The 26269-nt window shown below is 37.9% G+C and overlaps 1 protein-coding gene across 2 annotated transcripts in view; it reads right to left on the minus strand.

The window, feature by feature from the left end:
* The window catches only part of LOC136451970 (uncharacterized), a 27709-nt gene continuing 1440 nt past the window's right edge, over positions 1-26269 (minus strand). Inside the window, exons 1-4 of one of the 2 annotated variants that reach the window (XM_066452649.1) lie at positions 6432-7171; positions 2394-2557; positions 737-2219; positions 1-495 (exon numbers count right to left, since the gene is read on the minus strand). In XM_066452649.1, the coding sequence (XP_066308746.1) occupies positions 1140-2219; positions 2394-2557; positions 6432-7032 (1845 nt within the window). In that variant the 5' untranslated portion in view covers positions 7033-7171 and the 3' untranslated portion in view covers positions 1-495; positions 737-1139. Of the gene's footprint in view, positions 496-736; positions 2220-2393; positions 2558-6431; positions 7172-26269 lie in introns of those variants that run through there. The other variant, XM_066452650.1, reaches the window with a different exon arrangement.

Below are 26269 nucleotides of genomic sequence, written 5' to 3' on the forward strand. Positions count from 1 at the left end.
TATAAATAAAAATAAAACTAATTACACAGTTTAAACGAAATTCACGAGACAAATCTTTTAAACCTAATTAGACTATAATTAAACATTAATTACCAAATAACAACGAAAGTGCTACAGTACCATTTCCCAAAAAATTCGCCCTAAACCAGGCCTATGTATATACTGCGACAGATGATGCCACACACCTTGTTCAGGTGGGAGGAAATCGCGCTGCTAAGAAAACATGAGCGTCAACTCTGGTTGGGAAATCTCTTCGGCACACACTTGCTAATTGCTGCTGCAGAATTAATTGTCTATGGGTTCTATGATCGATCTGTCAAAATTGCCGAACCACTTTCCAGCTGGGTTTTCTTTCTCTCTATATCCTGCAGACGTTGCTTCTGCCAGTGAAAATGTGCACCGCACCAACCGCATCTGCCGGATTTGCTTCAGATACACACTTTCTACATCTGTCCCATAGAGAGGACGAAAGGTGCTGCTGCAATCCGGTTGCAACTAAACAAAAAGCATGATGTTAAAACTCACATTTTGAGGAAGGAAAATGTAATGTAGGAAAACTCAAATCACAGACGAAAACAAACACTACATATGCTAGTTAGCTATGCATATCTGGCAGATTTTCTCGTGCCAGATGTTCATGATTAAACAAGCTTTTAATACAGACAACATTGCATTGCTACAGAATTAGAGTACAGACCAATGAGTACTTTGCACATTGAACAAAAAGGAACCATACCAGTTTGAGTGTCTGCAGGGATTGTAGTTGGGGCATTGCTATCAACATGGTACGGCGCAGGATATAATGTTCAAAACTGCTCCTGTGAGTTGAATTAGCAGGTTAACTAACTGAAGACTTTGTTAGCCCTCACCAAACCAAAAGGGATCCAAGTATTCAGAATCTCAAAACTATAGCTGTGTTCAGCACAAAATTCATGGCAGAAGCAGAACTCCAAAATGGTTATCTGCGGTGGCATAACCAACTGTAATCAGAAACAGACATTTGATCAAACAGCTTCATCGTATAATCTACAAAGATCAAAAGATGGCTGATCCCCCTCATGCATCCAAAGATATGGGTCCCTATGATAGCACCAATGTTTTTCTCAGGGAAGCAAAAGTAACGTGCCAAAACAACCTGGCTACTTCTGCTTTTGGTGACAAACAACAGCACTACAAGACGAATCTGAGTCAACCAACCATAAGTCCATATTTTCAAGTTGCTTTTGAACTGAATCTGAAGCCCTACTGTGAGACCAAAAAAGCACATTACTTTGGTATTCTGATATTGATCTGTTTGAGGTGTTAGGCCCTAATTCAATAACTCTGATAGCCCCATCTAGTTTTCCCAGCCTAACACCAGCACTGCTCGCCAGCACTTCAGTTAGCATATGGACAAAACTCTTCTGTTTGATGGAAACAGAAAATTCAGTAGATGTACACATCGCTTTCACTCTTGACATAGTAAGTTCATTCCATTTGTTTTTCAAGTCTAGTGAGCTCCTTATAAACATCAAACCTTCATCTGCAGTAAAGAAGTCAACCGACTGATCTGATGGCTCAATCAATTTATTGCCAAGTGAAATCATATTTCCATTTAGTAGCCATAGATTGTACCCCAGGTCCAAGCAAGCTTTTATCACATAAGATTTAACCAATGTTTCCTTAACAAAATCATCAGAACCCTGCAAACTACTCAATTTGATGCTCCAAAGAAATTTCATACCATCAATGACAGGATATCCTCTATGAGCAAGGTCATCCAGAAACTCTGAATTGTCACCAAGGAAAATAGAGTTCTTCATGCCTGCCTTGTCAAGATGGCAAATCAAGTTTCTTGCAAATCTCTCTTCTATTGAGTACAGAGTTACAAGAACAACAGTACTTTTTAATTGCACGGATTTGAGCACAGAACCAAGTACACTATTTTTTCTAACAATTCTTCCTGGAAGAGCTTCATTGAAGCAGAAATCATACCACTTTAGCTTCTTTAGAGGCTGCAATTCCCATAAATTGAAATCAAGATTCTTCCCATCCAACAAAGTAGAATCTGGCCCTACACTTTTCCCATAGTTCACACCTGCATCCCTATGAGAGACGCTGAGGGCCCTTTCCTTCAGCAAGTTTGTGTAGATATTGAAGTATCCACGTGAGTGGACAAATTTAATGAACCAAGGAGTCCATATTCTCTCACCCATCTTCTTGTACCATCCTGTAGTTTTCTGCAATGTTAGGAGTGAAATAACAGCATCAGTAAAGCTAACAAATATTGATAGAATATGAACATATATCATCATAGGAAGAAAATGCTATAAATAAGAAATGAGGTACATAAATTCCATTAACATAGGAACTGAAGAAGCAGACAGACATTACGTAAGAAAAAGAAAGTTTACCATGCCTTGGAGAATAGGTTTGAGTCCTTTGGCTTTGTGGTCATCATACCATAATCGAAATTCTTTCCATGGTTTTGGAAAGAGAAGTTGACCCCACGTGCCTACCATCTGATACAAGAAAAGCTGAGTCTCACTATCCAGCTGTATCTTGTTTCCATGTTTACCTATGTAGTTCAAGATCAACTGGTTAACAGAGACATTGCAAAATTGCCAGCACTTGCTGTAATCATATTAGGAGTAAGTAGTGTGTATATACTGTAATTGCGTTCAAAAAGTGTATATACTGTAAGAATCACCAACAAACATTTTCCTTGGAGTGGAAACAGAAAAACAGATAGTCTCAAAGACCAAAGAATGCAAAAACAAACAAAACAAAACAAAACAAAACCATACCAAGAGGAAAATTTATACTGGAGTTACCAAATTTGATTATAAAAATGATAAGCATACAATTTACTGTGAAAAAAAAGAATAGCTGCCACGAATTCCCCTCTGAGTTCAAGTGACTGTATTGTATAGTACCTAATTTTTTTTCTGTGGCCTCACTATATGGCATTGCATGATTGTAAGGCCTAACCTCCAATTCGCATTCAAAATAGAGACTAAGCAAATATGACCAAACAAAACTTTTTTTTTTTTTTTGCGATAAACAAAACTATTGGTTGTGACACTCTAATTAGATCATAGATCAGCAATATACTTGAATAACACTGATATATGCAGAATTTAGAATACCTTTTGTATATTTGGCAGTTGTACACAACATTAGCGCAAAATAAAACTATGGGCTATCATGGACCTATATCATCAAATGGAGTGTTTGACTAGACACGATCCACCCCATTTTACCAGGGCTAGTCAACCCTGAACCTGGGAGCACTGTCTGTCAGTCTCTAGGTGTGGGACTATGTTTTAGTCAAATCCTGGTCCTGTACATTATTAAATTCAACTGTACAATGGTCTGCCCAGGGGTTGTTCATGTGTCTAGTTTTAAGTTTTGGACCACAAACGAATTATGTTATAATGTTACAGATTGAACTGCCATTATCCAAATGGTATCCAAAGTAGTTGATGGGGATTGAAAACATTGTTATGAGGTAGACCAAACATGACATCTAACTTAACACCACTTACTCAAACTGCACAATAATTCAAAAAACAGATCACACATAAAGAACACGTAACAGTTTAAATTGATACAAGATTACCACCACCCATATAACACAGTAAATTATCTTCTACTTAGAGCAAAGGTTCAGTAAATTATCTTCTACTTAGAGCAAAGGTTACTTGCTAATTACATCTTCATTATCAGCCTGCATGGCTCATCCCGTATATACAAAAAAAAGGGAAAAAACCATAGGGACAATTGAAGACAACCAAAATCCTACATATTGATTTCTACAAGTAACATAAATGTTACATGTTAAAGGAGCACAGAAATGCTGCTGCTACAGAATTTTGATCACTAAGTTATAATGCTTCAATATGATGTTATGTGAGATGTTAGCATCAGATTGAATTAGACAACAAATATTTTTTATATATTTAATTTAGATTTTGTCAGCAGCAGATTCAGTAGCTAACATTTCACTCTATTTACAGATTTGACATGAATATATGATATATATAGTGAAGTTGCAGCATTCTTACAGATTCAGCAAAAGTCTATCTATCATTTCTCTTCACTGGTCAATTTTCTTAAACAATTTCCCAACATGAGAAGCATACCTCTAGGAGGTTAATGAACCTGTACAAGTACCAACAGTAGCTACAACCTTTACTCGTTTATTACCAAGGATCATATCAATTACAGAGGAAGACTTAGGACCTTTATTCATGTTTTTTTGTATTTGTGTGGCAAGTTTTGTTGTTGTTGTGTAGTTTGGGTGTGGGTTCTCATGTGTGCTTCATGTGGTGTAGTTGTAGATGCCATACTTTTTCTTCTCAATTAATGATAACATGTAGCTCTCCTGCGCCATTCAAGGAAAAAATATGCATTATTATAATGCATTATGACACAACATAAAACAAACATTAATTTCACCAACTCACACCATTCTCAAGCAATCGCATAGACCAGCAATTTTCAACAAACAAGGGTTTACATTGTGGCAAACATGAAAGCACAGCTTCTAGTTGGAATGGACAACCCAAAAACCAAACCAAAAAACGTTGAGGAAGTACCTAATTTTCTTGGTTTGTTCAATTTTTGTTGCTAAGTGCGGTTTTGAAATGTGCTTTGTTCAGTTTTGGGTGTTAGGTCTATGTTTCCATCAGCTGGAAACCAAATAGGCTGAAGAAGTTGATCAGTTCTGAACATACATTATATTCGAATCAACCAAGTGCCTCAGCAATCCAATTAATACATATGGTGCAAAAGGCAGAGCTGAGTGAGAACACCTGAATCCCCCATAGACTCACTACTGCAGAAATCCCGCAGATCTTCCATGTCTGACTTGCCTATCACAGTCTCACCTCACACCACCTGCCACTACCCTCGCTCCTCTTCCATACCAAGGGGCAGAGCCAGAGCTACTAAGTAGGGCCAGCTGATCCCAATGATTTCTTGTAATGCAATGGGAAATCACTATTTACAGCAGTCATTGGTCCCAATAATACATCTCTGTCGTGGAGAAGATCCCGACCTTATGTTTGCCCAGCTCAGCCCTGTCCACACCGCCACCTTCACCCCTTGCTCACAGCACCACCTACCCACCAGCCTGCGGCCAGCCAATTACTCAATGCCAAGAAAGCAAACTGCCAATCTTTCACGCTGGCAAAAATGCAGAAGAAATGAAGACAGATGTGGGCTCAGCAACTCAACGCCAGTATTGCCTCTTGGATTCTTTTTCTTGCCAAGACAATTTATGCTTAGTGAAATGTAAAATGGTTTGATGGAAGTGCTTATGCTAATTCAAGCTGCACTTCTTCCACTAAGAAGGTGCCTTACTACCTTACCTTTACTGTTTCCTTGAATCAAATTGAAAAGTTCATGAGGTCAGTAGCTGTTGCAGTGCTGTGTTTGTGCCGCCCTGCTGAGTGCTGAGGCGATGCCAATTGGTTTACCAAGAAACTGAATTAGCTGAACCAAATAACATTGGTCAATGAGGTTCAGTTTCTATTCAGCTTGGTTATTTCGGTTGCCATTTCTCAGAAACCGAAGCTTAAACATAGGAATAAACCGAACCAATCTAACTGAAGAAACCAGGTGGCCATTCCTAGATTTCTAGGCAGACAATATTTTCCATGAGGACCAATTTTTGTCTTAGACCATGTCAGTAAGGCTTCCTGGACAATGAAGTGCAGAAACAGAGCGCATTATTCATTATCCTAAAAAAGACAATAACCAGCAAAGCTACAAAAATGCATCCATGAGCCACGATCACTCTTTACTAACCAACTATAGTAATATGATATGATGACACTCAGGCTGCAGGCAACCAAAAGTCAAAACAAGTCAAACAACTTTGCCCCAAGGAAATCAAATGCATAAATCCTGCCCACGAGAAACTCTTAAGTTGTGAATCTCCATCATTTTAACTGAGACACAAAATGACACCAGAGATTAGACTAGAGCACCATGGCATGGTATCATCATATTTTAACCTACCCTACTTAATTGTGTATTTGCGTTTCAGACTGTGTTCGAAGTTCCAGTGACAGAAGCTCTTATGCAAAAATGATAATTAACTTAATAAATTGTAAGCACAGAGATCCACTATAAACACACAAACTCCTCAATCTGGCATGACAACACAAAACAGAGTCAATCTTCTAACTAATCCCAATGAATAGGACACATATCACAGATGTGATAAGTCAAACAAAAAGAACTAGCTATGATGCTTAATAGCAGCTTCATCTCAACGAACTACAGAAAAAACAGATAATTAACCACGCCAGGTCCCATTTACGAATAATAGTCAGCATTCCGCACGGTCGTAGTGCAGTGTTATACCCTATTAAACAAGGGATGAGACTAAACAAGCATTCGTGACGCAGTGCAGTGTTATACCCTATTAAATAAGCTCTCACCTGCGACGAACCAAGGGCGCTGCAGCGACGCGCCGAACACGTAGGGGCTGTAGTTCTCACGGTCGTAGTAGTACCTCATGACCACCCGCTTCAGGAACCTGTAGTAGAGCGGCGAGACCTGGAGGTCGTCCTCGACGACGAAGGCGAATTCGTCGTCGGAGCCGGGCCACCACGCCTCGATCCACTGCGCCTGGAGCCCCGCGTTGGCAGCGCGGTAGTGCACGCGCTTCTCGCCGTGTGGCCACGGGAACGCGTCGACGAAGTCAAGGATCTCGTGCGACGCGGCGAGGGGGGACACCGAGGAGTTGGGCGGGCGGTGGTCGAGGAGGACGTGGAGCGCTACGCGGTCCCCGTCATAGTCAGCGGCGGCGAGGGAGCGGAGGCAGCGGCGAAACGCGGCCGGCCGGTCGTAGGCGAGGAGCTTGATGAGGAGGGAGAAGCGGCGGGGATCGGGGCTGGGGCCGGAGCCAGAGCCGGCGGTGTGGAGGAGCGGGACGGTAGGATGAGAGGAGCGGTGGAAGAGGAGGAGGACAAGGAAGAGAGGGACAGGGATGAAGATGAGGAAGCGGAGTGGGAGGGAGCGGCGGCGAGGAGACGCCATTGTGGGGGTGGGCGGTGGCGCTGAAGTGGAGTGGAGGAGATCGAGGAAGTGCGACGAGACGGGACTGGAGGGGGAGGCGGCGGCGGATCGACGGAGTTGGAGAGGAAGACAGGAGAGCAATGACTGTTGAGGCCCATAAACTTTCTTGAGCGGGCAGTGGGCTTGAGGCCTGCAAAAGTGCAGATACGGAGAAGATGCTGGAGCAATCCTAGCGCCCCAAATCCTAGTGCCACAGAGAACTTTGGCTAAACTTATATAAAAAAGTATTAATAATTATGGTACATAATTAATATTATTAGATAGATCATTGAATCTATTTTTATAATAAATTTATTTAGAGATATAAATATTGTTAATATTTTCTACAAATCTAAGTCAAACTTTCGACACGTAAATGAATAGTGACAAATATTTAGGGACAGAGAGTAAAAAAGTGTCAACTATTTTGGAAGGAGAGAATATGTAGTTAGAATTGTGCATGTACACACTATGAATACTCTATTTTCATATCCTAATAATCCAAAACATTATGTTTTTACTATGAATATTTCAATATCATTTCAAATCCACAATAATACCGGGGACGTGATGAATATGATTAGAGAGAATACGTAATAAATTCATATCTGCTCAAAATACTAGAACAAAACGTGGATTTTATCATTGCCATTTGGGAGTGAACAGAACATGGTAATGTTTGAACCATTTTTTCTTTAGCATTGTATGTGTCCCTTATACGTACCGCTAATACGGCAATACCAATTTTAAGATCAAATAAAGAGTCCGGCAAAAGTTTAATTTGCCCTCCACTAATTAGTTAGTTTCATTTATTAACTTATTAACTTGCTTAGTTTCCTAGTAAAGAATAATTTAAAAAGCCATGTATGATGTGGATGAGGTTCTTGGTCTTTCGTTAGGTGGAGATAACTATTGATTTGGTAGAGAGCGATACACCGATCTGGATTCAAATCACAAAGAGCCGAGTCATGCATCCTTAGCACCATTTCTCCACTGGTTATCAACCATGTCACAATCCAATTGACCTCGCTGAGAAGACTAACCCTATTATGAATGGAAGAACACAAACAAGAGCAAGATAAAACACAACTCAAGTAAAATAACAATTGCAGATATGTGATTAATCTCTCGACTATGGGGTTTCACAAACCAATGACAATGACTATTCAATAACAGATTGATCTAAACTTAGGCAAAGGCTACTGAATATATAGTCTAAAGGGCTGCCAAGGACCCCTATTTGTGGCACGGCGCCCAACAACCCTGGTACACACGTGACTCGTCCTTCTCGCTCGTGACACCCTAGGGCCACTGTCGCCTCCGCTGGTCCCCCTCTCTTCCCCCTCCGGCATCTCGTCGGAGGCCGGAGGGAGTGGAGATCCATCGTTTTTAATAAGTTTTCTAGTAGATCGAGTCTTTTGGGTTAGGGTCTCTCCATGCCAAGTTTCTTGGTATTGGGGATTTATCTCCTCCTCCTCTCCGACTATGGCAATGGGGCAAGGTGGAATCGTCTTTTCCATGGCAGCTCTACTGAAGATGAGGACGACAACTACAGCATCAGCAACTTCATCAGTATGACGACATGTAGACTTTTCTTTTCAGACGACGACATCAAGACAGAGATGATGTCGTCGCCATGGAATAATTTTCTCCGGTCTCTTCTCTATTTTGTTGTGGTTAGATCTGGCCATGATAAAGGACTAGGAAGAACAAGTTTCAGATCAGTTTTCCTTATTCTTCAGTGGTAGAAAGAAGAAGTTTCTCAACTCCGCCTGTAGGAATGTTGGCCGTCATTCATTGGGCATCTGTACTCAGGCCTTTTGCCGAGTGTTTGCATGTGTGGTCATTCATACGAAGCGTCATATAGGTTTGGATTTGAGATTTAGAGCTATTCACAGCGTGGGTACAATTTAGATGAAAATCAATTTATGGATATATGTAGTGTATTCCAGAGTGCTTGTAATGTGATGATGTACCAAACTATAATATAATATAATATAATATAATATAATATAATGCTTCTTTCATCTCAAAAAAGGACCCCTATTCGCATCCATAAGGAGTCCAGCCACGTTACAAGGCCCAAATGACCCAAAAGACAACGACACAACACCCTGGACACAGACTCGTTTCGACGATTCCCGTGGACTCCTATCAAATTTTAATGTGGACCAGTGCCATTGGTTAGATTATGAAATTATCTTTCCATCTATGGATAGATCACCAAAAATAGAGTCTATATGCGTCCTGGAAGTCCATTTTACTACAGATTGCACCTATAGTCTGAGATGGATTCGAACTTGACATGGATCGGGCCTCTAACTTGACTTCGACACCCTTGTTGGCCTTCTAAGGTGGTGGCCAAGGAGGAGGACGTCCTTGGGCATCCTTGGACTGTTCTCCACATGTTTGGGGCATGCTACCACTTGGGTCAGGGTCGCAAGGGTGAATAACAAGCCTACAACGACGTCGTTGTACTCAACAAAAACAACAACAGTTTGTTGTGATGATTTAAAAACCTTACCGACATGTTATTGATGTAAGACTAGATTTATTTGAAAGCTTATCAAACAAGTTTTCCATCAAGTGCTCGTTGACCTCAATCGCACTCTGGTTGGATGAGCTATGACCTTTCCAATGAAGCACTGTCGAGCTACCGACAAACCGAATGTTGGGATTCGATGAGCTTACACTCCAAGGTCGGTCTTGTGCATGTTGTATTCATGTCCCATCCACTGTAGAGGCAATAGAAAGCGTCTTCCTCAAGTTGACATCATCATCATTGTTGTTGCTAAGTATACTAGAAGTATCAACATTAGATAGCAACAAATTCTTACTTATGTTATCGTGCAAACATAGGAACAAGCTCACCTTGTTTTTAACCTTCATATGTGTATCTATAGGTGTCATGTCCTCATCAATGTATAAATGTAAATAATTTTGAGTACCAATTAGTCAATTACATGAATTGTTTGGGTATGATGATGTTTATAAGACATGTATGGATGCATGCGTGGATGGGATTATAGGGTTGAACAATTCAAAATACCTTATAATTTGAGGCAAATTTGGAACCTTTGATCTCTTGTACTTCAGGACCTTTGGAGTATTAGCTTACTCTTTAGTTTACATAAACTCAAATGGTATGGGTGAACGAGAAAAATAATTACTCAAGGGGGTGGTATTGGAATTGCTGGAGTTGGACCATCCATATCATAAAAAATTAGATGGTCTGTGTTAAAGAGGTGGTGTTAGTGAATGGTGAACATAATGACATATAGCTAACTTTGTTTTGTAGGACATCTGACGCTAAAGAGTTAGTCAGAGTAAGGCCACATGGTTTTCTGCCCCTGTTGATTGCTTTCAGCATGTGGCGTAAAGATATTCGTGAAGGCTATTTGGTTAAGGACACGGTGGTGTCTAAACACGGACTTGCGTGCGTTTAGGTTACTAAGTAGCCGTGCTCGTGCGTTGATTGGGACAACTAAATCTTTTATACTAAAAATACACGGATTGCACGATAAGATAATAATATTGTTAAATTAAATACCAACGTCAAAGTGATATTTAATTCAAAAAGCAAAGTTCGTGAAATTAACACAGTCACGGAGAGCGTGACGTCGTAGGCTCACAAACTCTACTGTATAGACTTTTTCGTGATACGGCTAAGATAATATTTTATATCGGCAAAAAGAATTCTACTATATCCATTTCTTTCATGCGCCAATAAATCCATGAATAAGTTTCGCTGCATCTCCATATAATCATGTACACACAGGTTCGAGTATATATGCAAATAGGCTCGTACCCATGCATTACTCCATAAACTTTTGTACTAAATATACACGGATCGCACGATAAGATAACAATACTATAAAAGTATATGACCGACGTTAAAGTGACATTTAATCCAAAAAGCTAAGTTCGTAAAATTTACAAAGTCACAGAGAGCGTGGCGTTGCGGCCACAAACTCTACTGTGTAGATCTTTCCATGATGCGGCTAAGATCATTTTTTATACCTGCAGGAAGAGATTTTCGATATCAATTTCTTTTGTGCGCCAACAAATTCACGAATAAGTCCCACCACATCTCCATACTATCCTGTACACGGCGCTGGCAAGCGAATTAGCCACAACTTATGTAATTAGTTTTATAATTAGCTCATATTTAGTCCTCCTAATTGATATCTAAAAATTCAATGTGACATGGACTAAAGTTTAGTCCTAGGATCCAAACACCCCTAACTCTCGACTCTTGCTGGCTGCTCACTTGCACCACCGTGCCTATGTGTCTGCACATATATACTCTAATGTCAGAACGTCTAAGATGGTCTTTATTGTCCACCCTTTGAAAATATCATAACTTTAAGCTTGCCATTTGTGTATGTTGTAGGATTGGGATGCTTTGCACTGATCCATGAGGGTGTTCATAAGAGTCGAAATTTTTGATGCCATTATGATATCTAAGCTTGCCAATCAGACAGAGACGATCTTGATTGTTAAAATATTTTCAACACTGCTTTCATATACTCCCTCTGTCCCAAAATAGAATTCATTCTCGCTTCTCGAGAAGTTAATATTTTTTTAACTTCGACCAATTATATATAAAAGAATATTAATATTTATAATATATAATTAGTATCATTACATAGAACATTGAATATATTTTCATAATAAACTTATTTGAAGATATAAATATTGCACGTATTTTTTACAAACCTAGTAAAATTGAGAAAGTTTGATCTGCACGTATTTCATAACGACTTATATTTTGGGTAGAGGAAGTATATGTTAATGGGAGTAGTCAACTGGAAGTGGTGATGAACACAACAATACTTTCATATTATATGCTAATGGGAGCACGAAGAAACGTAGGGGAATGAACATATATACTAACGGTGGGAATATTCATTTAGAAAATTGCAGAAGGTTCACCAGTCTCACCATGTATAACATGCACATCTTTTATTTAGCACCACTGATGTTTCCTTCCATGCATGCTTATTATTTCCTTCCATGCATGATTATTGTTTCATGCATGATTATTGTTTTCTTCTATGCATGATTATTGTTTTCTTCCATGCATGTGGCATCAGGTGATCGATTTGTTTCCTTCAAAGCAGGTGGAGATCGCAAGGATGACAGTTTCTTTTTCTATCGCGTATTTCCTTTTCTCGCTCGCCCGTTGGAGAGCGTGGGAGGTGGGATCGATCGCATGGGGTGGCAGACGGACGAACCAAAGCAATTGTCGCACCAAAACGGTGTCCACACTTTGTTCTTTTTAGTTGTAGGAGATTGATTGTGTTTTTCGATTCACGTGCAAGAAAAGCCTTTTTGATGCATTAATTATATGCTAGTTATATTTCTAATCGTGTTCTAATTACTTTTGAATTGTCTTTAGCTAATTCGAATTTAGTTACTAATTGGTTTAGATTAGAATTTGTTCATATAACTTGTTTATTGAAGCAGTTAAATTAAAACATTATTCCTAGTTTCCTTCCATCAATATAAACCTTAGTAATCTTGAAATACTCAAAGGCAAAAAACTACAACTATAGGGTGCTTGAGCGCTACAGAGCATTAACGGCCATAGAACGAACTCTGGAAATCGAATAGATCAAGCTATTGTTTTATTGGTCCAATAAATAGTTTACTAGTTGAAAGTACTACTATCACTTATATACAAATATAAAATAGATCTGAACACATTGTATTCACGTATGACATAACAACTACTCCCTCCATCCTAAATTGTAAGTCATTCCAAGAATCTTGGAGAGTCAAAGCTTCTCAAGTTTGACCAAAATTATAAAAAAAATTACAAAGATTTATGACATCAAATAGGTATACTATAAAAATATAATTAACAAAGAATCTATTGGTACTTAGTTAGCATCATAAATGTTATTATCTTATTATATAAACTTGGTCAAACTTGAGATACTTTGACTCTCCAAGATTCTTGGAATAACTTATAATTTGAGATGGAGGGAGTAGATAACACAATATTGCAGTATTCTATATACTGTATAGAGTTCCAAACCAACCTACAAACATCAAACTTATCACTAGTACATCATAAAAAAAATGTGGTTCAATTACATCAATGGAAAAAGTCTACTTGACCCCCTCACCTATCATACTTGGTCTACTTCAAGCCCTCAACTATGAAACCGTCTGTTTTACCCCCTGAACTTTTCAAAACCGTCTATTTTACCCCCTGGGCGGTTTTCAGCGGCGGTTTTGATACAGTAACGGCGGATTGCTACAGTAACGGCGTGTTTGCTACAGTGTCGTTGCTTTTTGAATTTCCTTTTTTTTATTTATTTTCGGTGAATTTTTGAAAAATCATAGTAAATCATAAAAAAATCATAAAATAAAAAATCTAATTTTATTGGACTCCACATGAGTAGATCTACACAGTGAATATATAATACGGTATGCTTTAGTATAAATTTTTTTTTAGCTTTAGATTAATTAGAAAATCCAATTTTATCTGTAATTAATTAGAATTTATCTATAACTAAGTTATACATAGTCCAATGAGTACGAAATTTTTACTATAGTTCAAGCATACAATAATTAGCGTACTATAAAAATTTCACCATAATTGGACCATTGAAGCTGCAGTTATGAATTATTCCAATTAATTACAGAAAAAATTGGATTTTCCAATTAATCTAAAGCTACAAAAAAAATTTGTACTAAAGCATACCGTATTATATATTCACTGTGTAGATCTACTCATGTGGAGTATAATAAAATTAGATTTTTCATTTTATGATTTTTCTATGATTTACTATGATTTTTCAAAAATTCACCGGAAATAAATAAAAAAAAAAAAAATTCAAAAATCAACGGGACTGTATCAAACCCGCTGTTACTGTAGCAATCCGCCGTTACTGTAGCAAAACCGCCGCTGAAAAACCGCCCAGGGGGTAAAATAGACGGTTTTGGAAAGTTCAGGGGGTAAAACAGACGGTTTCATAGTTAAGGGGGTGAAGTAGACCAAGTATGATAGGTGAGGGGGTCAAGTAGACTTTTTCCTTACATCAATGGTCTTTTAACTAAACCAAACTAGTGGGCAGTGAGGTGGTTGGTTCACGGTTTTTAAGTCCAAACAGTGAACCAGTTCAAAATTTTATCATTGTGACGTAGCAAGACGTGGACTAACATAGCCAGTGTTGGCTGTGCTTTGGAGGGAACTCAACATGATGGGAAGATTATGTTTTTTTAAGGAACAGAAAGACTAGAAGTTAGTTCTTGATTAAGAGATATTTTTTCTTTCTCTTTTATTAAATTATAAAATAATATGATTAGAGCAAGCTCGTAAGTCGACATTGGAACTGTACAAAGAGTACTATTCCCTCTATAAAAAGAAGTCAATTCTAAGGTCTGGACAAGTCATGTTTTTGTAAGTATGTCCAAGTTTTTCTATAAAAAAATATATTACAATTATATCTCCAATTCAATTTACTATAAAAATATATTTCATAATTAATTTAATAATACTAATTTACTATCATTAATGTTTTACCTAACATTGTTTGACTTATCAGAAAGTAAGAATGGCATATTTTTAGAATAGAGAGAGTAGAGTGCTAGCATTCAAAGAATTCAATCCTAATGAACAATTCTTATATATATTTGCTACATACATATATTCTCATAGCCCCCTGGCGGACTTGGCCCCAACGATCATATCTCTCATCCTTGCCAGAGTTAGCCCTGAACATAGCGCCGTAGGGTCCATTTGGCAGAGCTATTCAGAGCGGATTCTCTTTGAGAATCATTCATTCTTAGCCAAACGGTAAAACTACATACGGGGAGTAGACAAGAAACATTTATCTATTTAAACTGGACATTGAGAGCTAAAAAAACCTGCTATTCACCGTTCTCTATTCAATCACCATCAAAATAACTCCAAAATCAATTCTCACATGCTCTCGTAATCAATTAGAATTATTGTTGGGTAAAGAAATTACTCAAGCATCTTGGACTTTAATCTTCACAATGCCTTCGTCTCTTGGACTTAGTTGATTTTCAACTACAAGGGTGAAGTGGCCTTTTTCCTTATCTAAGCTTTCATTCTTCAATCTCTTGGTCTTTAATCTTCTCAATGCCTTCGTCTCTTGGACTTAGTTGATTTTCACTTTGCCTCTTTTCCGACTCCAGAATGTCAAGCAAAGTCAAATCTTTGTCTTCACTTGGTTTTGTTTCCTTCTTCTCTTTGGCGAAGACGAATTCCTTCTTGCGAAGTCAAATTTTCATCTTCGCTCTGCTTCTTTTCCCTGCAGGCAAACTTTGTTATGGAAATCACTATTTCAACTCCAAAGTTCTAGAGGCTCAGTTTTCTTGGCGAAGTCAAATCCCAATAGTAGCCCCTCGCAGGCGAAGGCCTACTCCAAAGGCCTGAATCCCACGAAGTTTTTATTGAAAAATGAAGACAGAAAATGCCATCCCAAACTTTGGAGTTGGTCATTTTTATCCGTTAGAGTGTGAACAGTTGCTTTTTGAAATTGTAACGGTCGATTTTGATCGACGAAAGCTAAACCGTCAGGTTTGCTCTGAAGCCACCTATACATACTTCGCTCCCCCTATTTTTGCTACTTTATCGAAGACGGGGAGGTGCTGCTGATTTTTTTAAGCGAAGTCAAGTTTTTTAGCGAAGCCAAACTCTCTTGCGAAGACTATTTTTTCCCAGAGGTGAAAGTTTGATTGACTAAGGTTAGTTTTAATTTGTTTGTTTCTATTTCCTTTCTTTTTATTATTTTTTATCTTGCTGAGATGTCTCTTGTTTTCTAGTTGTCTGATCAAGAGAAGAATGCTTCTACAAATTCTCAATCTAATCAGTCTGATTTGGGTGAGGATTTGTTACATGTTTCTGTGTCTGAGTCATAATTGGTGGGTGATAACAAATCTTTGAAATTTTGGAAAAACATTGATGGATGAGGCTAAATTGGACTGGATGGTTACTAATAGGATGTTGGAAAGGGCTTCTGTTCGATTGCCTGAAGGTGAAACAACTCCTAAGCCTAAACCTCATGAATGTGTTGTTTTTTAGATCAATTTGTTGCTGGTCTTCGCATGCCTTGTCAAGACTTTGTTGAAGAAATTTTGAAGGCATATAATATTGAGATGTATCATTTGACTCCGAATGGGATAGCAAAGATTGCTCTTTTATTTGGGCAGTGAAGTCTCAAGATGCAAACTTAGATATCAGAGCTTTTGTGCTCTCCATGAGATGCATACTCAATTTAGAAACAAAATGGTTGAAGGGGAAAATATTGTTAAGTATTTTGGTTGTTGCAGTTTCAAGCCTGCTCATACTGCTAAATAGATTGCACCAGCTTCCAAGAATAAGTGGGTTGAAAATTGGTACCGGTACTGGTTTTACCATACAGTTCCGATGGTTGAAGAAAGGGATGAGTCAAGAAAGATTGTGAAGCGCTACCCGTTAGCTGTGAAGATGGGGTGGAATATTTTTTATTGTAAGCCCGAATTTCTGGGTACAAAGAATTCAAAAACTTGTGAAAAGGCTTATTGTTGGTATTTATAAGTGCAAATAGAATATGAAGGATTCCACAAGTGCACAGAATACCATTGTCGCATTTTACTAGAAATATTTCAGGTATTGTTATTTATATTTTACTACAGAGAAATACTGGAGTAAAGATTATTGAATATCAAAGGAGTATCTATTAGTCAACATATCGTCATAGCAAGAGTAAGGGCTAAAGGTAATGATAGGAATTAAGCCTAATGACACTCAGGGGATAGATCACTAAGATATTGTAAACTAGTAGAACAACGGGTGAGGTAGATTTTTATGATATTCTTATTGCAGGATCAAAGTATATATACACTCGACTATATCTAAGACTCACTCTACTCTTATGCACTACGGTCCTACAATTTAAGAACCTGCTCACATGGGGTGGACTACATAGGATAGACAGGGCTGTCACCTCCCACTGCCACCACACGATCAGAGAATAGGGTGTACTCACAGACAGAGCATCATATAAGCACCATGCTTACACGAGGCTCGGCTACTTAGCCCAATCGATAAACTAGTAGGCTAAGTGCTCTATGAACCCGCACATAAAAGTAAAGATAACCTCAGCTAAGCAAGATACATATTAAAAGTAAGCATAGCCATGTAGATAGGAATATGATGAATAGATAATAAGTCTTATAAGATGTAGAAGTGAAGATATAAGGCTTCACCGAGCCTCCAAGACTAGATTCAGAACTTGAGCATGAGCCCAACTCGACTCTCACTCCCGAGCTACTAATCTACTACATTGGAGAGCTCTAGAACTAATACTCCTAGTGTGTGTTGATCTGAATGAGACATGAATTAGGGTTTTCAAGATGGCTCCAAGGAGGGGATAGGGGCTGCTATATATAGGGAGTAGCATCAATTCTGGACCCTTGGATGAAACTGACTTAAATCAACGGCATAGATGTGATCCTTAAGACGGTGGAGAACCGACATAGCGAGGAGGGGGCTGATAGGTGGCCCATATGTCGACCGGCCTTCAAGCGGCCCCACTGGTGGTGTCTCATCCTTTGCTTCGGTGGTTTGCCCTCTGGTGCCTTCTAGAGTCTTCTAGAGTTGTTTTCATCGCAGATAAACATGATTAAATATGACGATTAGGTCCACCTTAACAGTTTTTTTAAATAAATCCTCCTATAAACACTGATTCACTAAAACTTGTGGAATTCATTAGTTTAAACCCCTAGACCTATGTTGGTGATCCTTTTTATGCATTTATATAAGTTATATTGACGGTTTATGATGAACGTTAACGACCGTCAACAAGTTCCCCCACACTTAACCTTTGCTAGTCCCTAAGCAAAGCTAAACTCAACAATGGATCAGTAGTTGCTATAATGTTTTTACTCCTCAAAAGTACACATGAGTTCAAAAAATTCTTCTCTGAATTAGAATAAACTGATCTGACTTTCAAACTTACCCATATTACCTTCAACCATGGGGCTTCTTAGCCTTCACTTGGGTCTTGAGCAATTGAAAGACAGAACGATCAAGTCAAGCACTATGTCTCAAGTTCTTTGTTCCACCATTATTCTGGAGTTTTTGTAAGTTTTCAAAATAAAACTCAGAGATTCTATTGTATGACACTCTCAAGTCTCTCAATATATGTGGTATTTGTGGATCCTCATCAAGGCATAAAATGATGTTATGCCTTATCTCTTCCTACCACTAAAGCTTTTATGGAGTTCATAGGTAGGGAGAAAGCTAGAGCATACTTGCAATGCATATATTATAAAGTCAAACAACGGATCCAAAGAGAGTTGAGCCATACAATCAAATCAAGATGTGCATGTATGTGGATATATATGGTGGCTATACTAATTCTACTTTGCTCCTTGAAAACATATCTCTCTTTTGAAACTTGGAAACATTTTTGTAGGAGAACATGGGTTATCTCATTCATCTCTCTCTCTCTCTTTTCTTTTCAAGCGGGCATCTAGGTACCCATTGTTTTAAATATCTCGAACACTTTTGTGTCCATTTTTTCTCAAATCTTTTTTTTCTTTTCTTTTTTTCTGAATAACTTTTGCATAGCCCATGCCTCTATTCTGCAATAAAACCTTGAGAGATAGCTTATAAGAACTTGGAGCATTGATCTGGTGGATGAAAAACCTAATAAGCATGTTTTTTGTGTTTACTCCCAGTGGAGGAGTGAAACATTTTTGAGTGGATCTAAATAGAATGGTGTGTTTTTGCACCTACCCCCAGTGTAGGAGTAGTGCATATGTGGGTGGAGTGTACGTGATCTTGATTTTAAGAGCATGATAAACCTCTCATAAGGGTAAACAAAGCTTGACAAAACTCAATGCAAAACAAGCAACATATATGTAAAAGTTTTCCTAGCCTAAATAACATGTATGGCTCTGGTAGGAATTCAAGCTTTGTCATATAGGAGCTCATCATGTAGCATTTTTTTTGTTTTTCAAAAAATAAATCTCCAGAACTTTAGTATCACTTGGAACAAGATAAACAACAGCTCAGACCTTCTCATATCATATCCATCAATTACCTTAGATCAAGCAAATGCTAACCACGAGTTTCAAGTTAAGTGATCTTTGTGAAGAATATATTGCAGCTCAAGTTTGGCCTCTCAAAAAGGGTTGGAGTTTTGTTCATTTTCATAAGAAGGTTGTGAGGGGGAGAGATTATTTGTATCGTGACAAAGAAGTTTTCCACTCGAAGAAGTACTCAAAAGATGGAGATTTTGTTTCTGCTGTTGAATTGAAGGCAGCTGAGATTCTTGGTAAGTTTTTGAAAAGGAGAAAGATTTGATGGACAAGATTTTGGGAAAAGATTACAAGCATATGAATAGAGTTTTTGAAATTGCTCAGATTGAATATGGTGAAAGACCTCCACCGGTGTATACTCGTGTTGCGAAGCCGAGTATAGAAAATGTCACAAAGAAGAAGAGAGTTGGTCCTCTACTTGCTATGAAGACTAGTAAGAAGAAGAATGTTTCCGCTTCTTTGATTCTGAAAGAATTGAAGAGGATGAATGTTGACATTTCTTAGCATCACTCTTTACTAAGTTGTCATCCCTAGCATGATGCCAGAAATGTGTTGTTGGTAATTATAAATAACACTTGAAAACTTAGAGAAAAATTATATATATATATATATATATATATTAAAGTATCCGTAAGCGCACAAATAATATATCATTGTAGTATTTCATTCTTTCCTCTTAAGGCATTTGTCTTTTCTATAGGGAAAACTTTTCTAGGAAGACATTTGAACACTTTGCCCACGTGTTGATGTGATATTTATTGATGTAGAACCACTGCTTCGCCCATCCCACAAGTGAGAATGGAAACAAGCGAAGTAGTATGATGTCTTGAGCAACATACTTGATGATGACCATGCTACTTATCTCTAGAAAATTCTGAAGATGAGCACTAGCATCTTCATGTGCCTTTCCACTGAATGGGGTAGCTTGCACCATGTTGATGAGGCTAGACTTGAGCTCAAACTTGAGGTTGGTAGTTTTGAGTGTTGGTCCAGTGCGAATGTTCTCAATGCTTGGAGCAGAGAACTCACGCAGGGTCTTGTCAGCCATAGCTTCAAAAACTGGTATTGATCTTCCTCTTGTTTTGGTTGATTTTGATTGATGGAAATTATTGGTAAATCACAACCAATCCTGCAATACCCTATATAAGATATGAATAAAGACAAACAAGGGTAAGTTTGCTAAAGCAGAGGGTGTTATGATTTTATCAATAAGTATTTATTTAGTCAATTCTCTTAGCCATGTGGCCCTCCCCGACAATGGCGTCAGAAATGCTTGTTGATATTTCTTAGCATCACTCTTTACTAAGTTGTCATCCTAGCATGATGCCAGAAATGCGTTGTTGATAATTATAAATGACAATTGAAAACTCAGAGGAAAATTATATATATATATATATATATTAAAGTATCCGCAAGCGCACAGATAATATACCATTGTAGCATTTCACCTGAGAGTATATCAGATATCATTATTTATATTTTATCCACAGGGACGAGCTATGGAGTTGTGTTGGCATAAAGATGTTGACAAATATATATATATATACTTATGATAAAATCACTCTCATGCTATGGCAGGGGTAAGTCAAGGGATAAATAAATGATAAGTGTAAGGTAATAATGTTATTCTAGAGATAAAAATAGAGACTCATAAAATATAGTACGGCTAAACAGGAGATTTGTTAAGAGCAAAAGATTCCTAAGTCATTCCTTATTTACTAAGTCTTTTGTACACCCAAGTATATACACTCTCATCTATAGTATAACTAACTTTGGATCTATGGATAAGGAACATTACTAAGGAAGATCAAGAACAGAGCTTGTCTTCCTTCTCAACTATGTTCTACTTGCTCTACAAACGAGGAGTGAACTACAAAGGACTCAATGGGAGTGTCACATCCACGATCTACCACATGACCTAGAGTGCAGAATGCATCCGCGGGCAAACAATATCTAAGCACCATGCTACATAGTGTTGACCACTTAACTCACTCGAGTACTGAGCTAAGAGCTTTGCTAACATATGCATATATTCATAATCAATCATGACAATATCAAGTATATAACTAGAGCAACTAGGAACATAATAAATAGCAACATAATATTGAAGTAGCACAAAATCATAAATATAGAGATATAATGGCTATACCAGTCTCTAGACGGTAGATCCAGAATCCTGAGCAATAGCCCACAATCTACTTGAACCTTGCTAGCTAGCCTATACTAAAAACTTAAAGAACTGAAGCTCTATTCTCTTCTCTCTAGAAACCCTAATTTCTGGACTGATCTTGACTTATGGCAGCGTGCTCTAGAGGGGGGCAGGGGCTGGTTATATAGGCCGGAGCATCAATCCTGAGCCCTCGGATCAAACCGACTTGAATAAATGGTGTAGATGCAATCCTTAAGGCGGTGGAGAATCGACGTACGAAGAAGGGACTGCCAGGTGGGCCTAGGGGCCAGACGATCTGTAGGTGGGGTTGGGTGGCCCCACCTAGCAGCCTCCTACCCTCTACTTCAGTAACGTGACTTCTGGAGTCCTCTAGAACCTTTTGGAGTAGTTTTCGCTATGGATAAGCGTGATTTAATTTCACATTTTGATCCCCCTTGATGGTTTTCTGAAATAACCCTACTAAAACATAGATTCACCAAAACTCATGGAAATTGTCAATTTAAACCCCTAAGTCTATGTTGATGATCATTTTCATGCATTATTTCAAGTTATATTGAAGTTTATAATAAATGATAACTACCGTCAACAATGAAGTAGACTTGGGTCTCAATATTGATAGTCAGGAGTTCTTAGTCATCATGCTTGTGATGATGAGATGAGAATGATTAGTTTAGTTTTTAATTCTAGTGTTTTGACTCCACCGATGTTGATTCCGCTTGGTGACTATTTCTAGAATTTGGCGAGTACTTTTCATTCTAATGAAAATGTTGGCGGAGGTAGCTTGTCTTCGCCTCATAAAATATTGTGAAGATGCTTTGCCTTCTTCATCTCCTGTAGTTGATGCTGTTGCTACTATTATTGTCACCGCTACTGCCAGAGCGCAAACTAAAGAAGGTGAGATTGTGACTATGGCTTCGTAGAATACTGCAGGGCCGTCCTCTCAAAGATTTGTTACTAAAACTCTGCAAGAAACTACAGGAGATGTTGGTGCTACTCTTCTTGTTGCCTCACCTCCTTGAGTTGAGATGCAAGATACTGATTTAGGAGGTGGGCATGTGGAGACTGATGCTCCAAAAGTTAGGGCTCACAAGGGTAAGGGTACCACTATTATTACTTTTGATTTTGATGATTGTGATGGAGATGTATTTGATGAAGAGGCTGAGAATGCTCGGGCTTCTCATCTTACTGAGTCTACAATTAATGTGAATACTGGTGAGAAAGTTGAGGTCAACTTGAAAATGTTGTTTCTATGGGTAAGTTTGCTTGTTATTTTTGTGTTGTTTGATTTGAATTTATGTTTCTGTTCTTCTTATTTTAGACTTTGTTTCTTTTTTGTTTAGAGGAATTTTTCCTGATCCTTCATCTCAGAAGGAGACAACTATTGATATTGGAAAAATGAAGGATGTGGCTTAGGAACCTGCTACTCCCCGAAGCCTTAGAAACAATTCTAGTGGAGTTGACCTTGAGGCATAAGAGGTGCGTGGAGTACTGCCAAGCTCAAGGTGTGAATTTAGACACTTTTAAATTTGTTGGTATTGGCTTGGACAGACTTCGCATTATGTCAAAGAAGTCAGAGCTAAAGCTGTCAAAGTATATTGATGATGCCTTTGCAGTTCCTAACGCTGAGGCTCAACTTGCTGGGAAATCTTCCCTTGAGTTGGTAGATGCAAGTGTTACCATGATTTACATGGTACGTGTGTTTTTGTCTGACTTCGTATGTTAATTTGGCTTCGCGACTTAACATTTTATAGTGTTGTATTTTGTAGAGTGCTCTATTGCAAAGGAGTTTGCGTAAATCTCTTGAAGAAGTGAAAAGTGTGGCACTCCATGAGAAAGTTTGCTTGAGGAGATTAAGTCTTTGAAATCTCAACTTGCTGCTAAAGAGAAAGAAAGAGTAGAAACAATTAAAACTCTCCATGCTATGGAGTCAAGGTGTATCTCTATGGAGGCCAAGCTCGAGACAAAGACTGAAGATTTTGATAATTTTAAAAAAGATCTTGATAAAATTGTGAGGGAGAAAAATTATCTTGAGAAGAAGTCTGCTGAGAAAGATCAAAATTTTCATGACAAATGTAATCGTCTGTGGGAACTTTGCAAGAATTGCTATGACAAGTTTGGTGTGAAGCCAGAAGATCCTTGCTGGATCTTAGGGAGTTTGACCCATTTTTTGCCTGGTTATGCCACAATATGAGGATTTGCCAACTGTTTTCAGACTAGTGCTGATTTGAGTTGTGTGTATTCAACTCATGCACTTTTTCATTTGATGAAAGAGGCAAAAGATCCCTTGTATGAGCAAATGCTAGATAAGGATTATAAGTTTCCTTCTGTGGAGCAATTGAGTCAGGTTTCTTCTTGGACTCAGCTACTTTGTAAGAAGTATTTCAATCAATATTGGAACCTAGGTGAGAGAGAGAGAGTGTGCTTTTCTAAAGGCAAAGAAGAAGATGGAAAATGTTAGATTGAAAATTTTTACTCTTCTTTTGTTTATTTCTCTTTCTTTGTGTTTTTTATTCTAATATTTTGTTTTCTTTTTGCAGCAGCTTGAGAAAAAATTCTGCTGGTGAGGAGTGGAAGGAGCAGGATAAGCGTGATGAGGAAAATGCTAAAGATGATGATGTTGGTGATCATCCATTTTAGTTGTCTTCGTAGTTAGTTTTTAGATTTTAAGTTGAGGGGTGAGGATTTAAAAGACCTTTGCATTTGTAAATATTGAACTGAGCATGATAAGTTGGTGTTATGTCGTTGTTAATGTGTAAGGACAACTTTGTCGTTGAACCTTCGCTGTGGTTGGAGTATGCAACCAGTGAGGCGAATCCTACATTTGATACATTGTGAATGTAAGCTAACGTAAGCGTTAAGTTATGATGTCTTTGTTTTTTGATGCTGTGATTATTTTGCTGATGATGTATGCTGTTTCAGATTTTGAATCTAAAAATCTTATTGGAAAATAAGAAACCTTGTTTGCCATGTGTTGTGGACTTCAGCAAATTTTCTCAGGTAGTTGTTTATTTTTTTCCTTTTCCTTTTTTTATCATGATATTTGAATTAGATAAGTCATATTTTGGCACTTATTTTCTAGTCATCATGTTCAAGTGCTTCGCCAAGCTTTGTTTCTGAAGATTTTCTTTGCTCAAAAGTGGATCGTGTGTTGGTTAAAGTTGTTGAAGACTTGATTAGTCAAGCTGCAACCATTGTAGCTTCAGAAAGTGACTGATTATGACTTTTATTGTAAACTTGATTCCTGTGTTGTAATATGTAATAAATGATTCTGTTTCATAATAAATTTAAATTTTGTATACTTTGTTTTATATTGATATTTGAAGTTTTGCGAAGGCAACATGTAGACTTCACTTGAAAGTTATAATTCACCTTAGTGAATTTGTAAAAACGCCGTCCCCTCACTTTTTTGCGAAGGTACACGTGGATTTCGCTTAGAAGTCATGATTCACCTTAGTGAATTTGAAAAATGTCGTTCCTCACTTTTTTGCGAAGGCAACGCGTAGACTTCGCTTGGAAGTCATGATTCACCTTAGTGAATTTGAAAAATGCCGTCCCCTTACTTTTTTGCGAATACAACGCGTAGACTTCGCTTAGAAGTCATGATTCACCTTAGTGAATTTGAAAAACGCCGTCCCCTCACTTTTGTGCGAAGGCAACGCGTAGACTTCGCTTAGAAGTCATGATTCACTTAGTGAATTTGAAAAACTGAAAGTAAATGGAGTATTATATTTTTTAGATAGGTTAGCATTATTTTTTGCTTGTTCAAAAATGATGCTACCTATTTTTAGTTTATTTTAGCTGATATTTGAGTATATTTTAAGTATACTCTTCGGCTCGTTGGTTTTGTGTACTCAAGGCTTTAGGGAAATAGTTTCTCATTTATATTTGATGAGAATTTACAATAGAGACTGTCTCAATAAAAAACCACTCACCCTGTGAAGGGCTTCCCCTGAGTGGAAAAAGTGCAGCTTGTTTACATTTGAATTGTAATTTTAGAATGTAAAAACAACTAATCTACTTCTAGAGCAAAACTTGTAATGAAAAAGATTGAAGTCTAAGGGTAGTATCTTCGTAGTGCCTCAATGTTCCAGGTGTGGTCAATCTCTTCTACCTTCATATTTGCCAAGTGAAATGACCCTATCTTGTTTGTTCTTATGATGAGATATGGTCCTTCTCATTTTTTTAAACTTTCCGACTATATCTTCATTTCTTTTTCTTTTCAGAACAAAGCCTCCTGGTGAAAGTTGCCTTGGCTTTACTTTTTTTTGTACCAATTCTTTGTTTCTTTCTAGTACTTCTCAAGGTTCTGAATTGTTTCATTCTTTCTTCTTAGAGCAAATCTTTGCTTGTTGCTTGCTCTTCTTCCTTAATTATTTGAACGTTTGTTCTTGGGCCTTCAAATTTTATTTCTTCGAGTGTCATTGCTTCTTCTCCATACAACAATTTGAATGGTGTAAAGTTTGTTGATCTTGATACTGTTGTGTTGTGAGCCCAAATAACTTTAGGTAATTCATCGACCCATTTTCCCTTAGGAAGCCCCACTAGGCATTTTGAAATTCCGGTGCATATGATTCCATTTGCTCTTTTGACTGCACCATTTGATTGTGGGTGTCTGACTGAAGCGAAGCATAATTGGATTCCATGTTCTGACAATAGTTTTTGAAATCTTGACTATCAAACTAGTTCTATTATCTACTATAATGTGCCTTGGAATTCCAAAATGGCATACGATGTTCTGCCATAAAAATTTCTTCATCATGAAGGAAGACATATTTGTTATTGGCTTAGCTTCAATCCACTTTATGAAATATTCTACTACCACAACTGTATATTGGAGATTTCCTTGAGCTGGAGGCAATTTGCCTATTATGTTAATTCCCCATCTTGCAAGTGGCCAAGTTGGTTCTATAGTTTGTAAGTTTGTTACTGGAGATTTTATCTTGCTAGCAATCATTTGATAATTGTGACAAGACTTGACTA

This window comes from Miscanthus floridulus, chromosome 5 (assembly GCF_019320115.1).
Source record: "Miscanthus floridulus cultivar M001 chromosome 5, ASM1932011v1, whole genome shotgun sequence".
NCBI classification, from domain to species: domain Eukaryota; kingdom Viridiplantae; phylum Streptophyta; class Magnoliopsida; order Poales; family Poaceae; genus Miscanthus; species Miscanthus floridulus.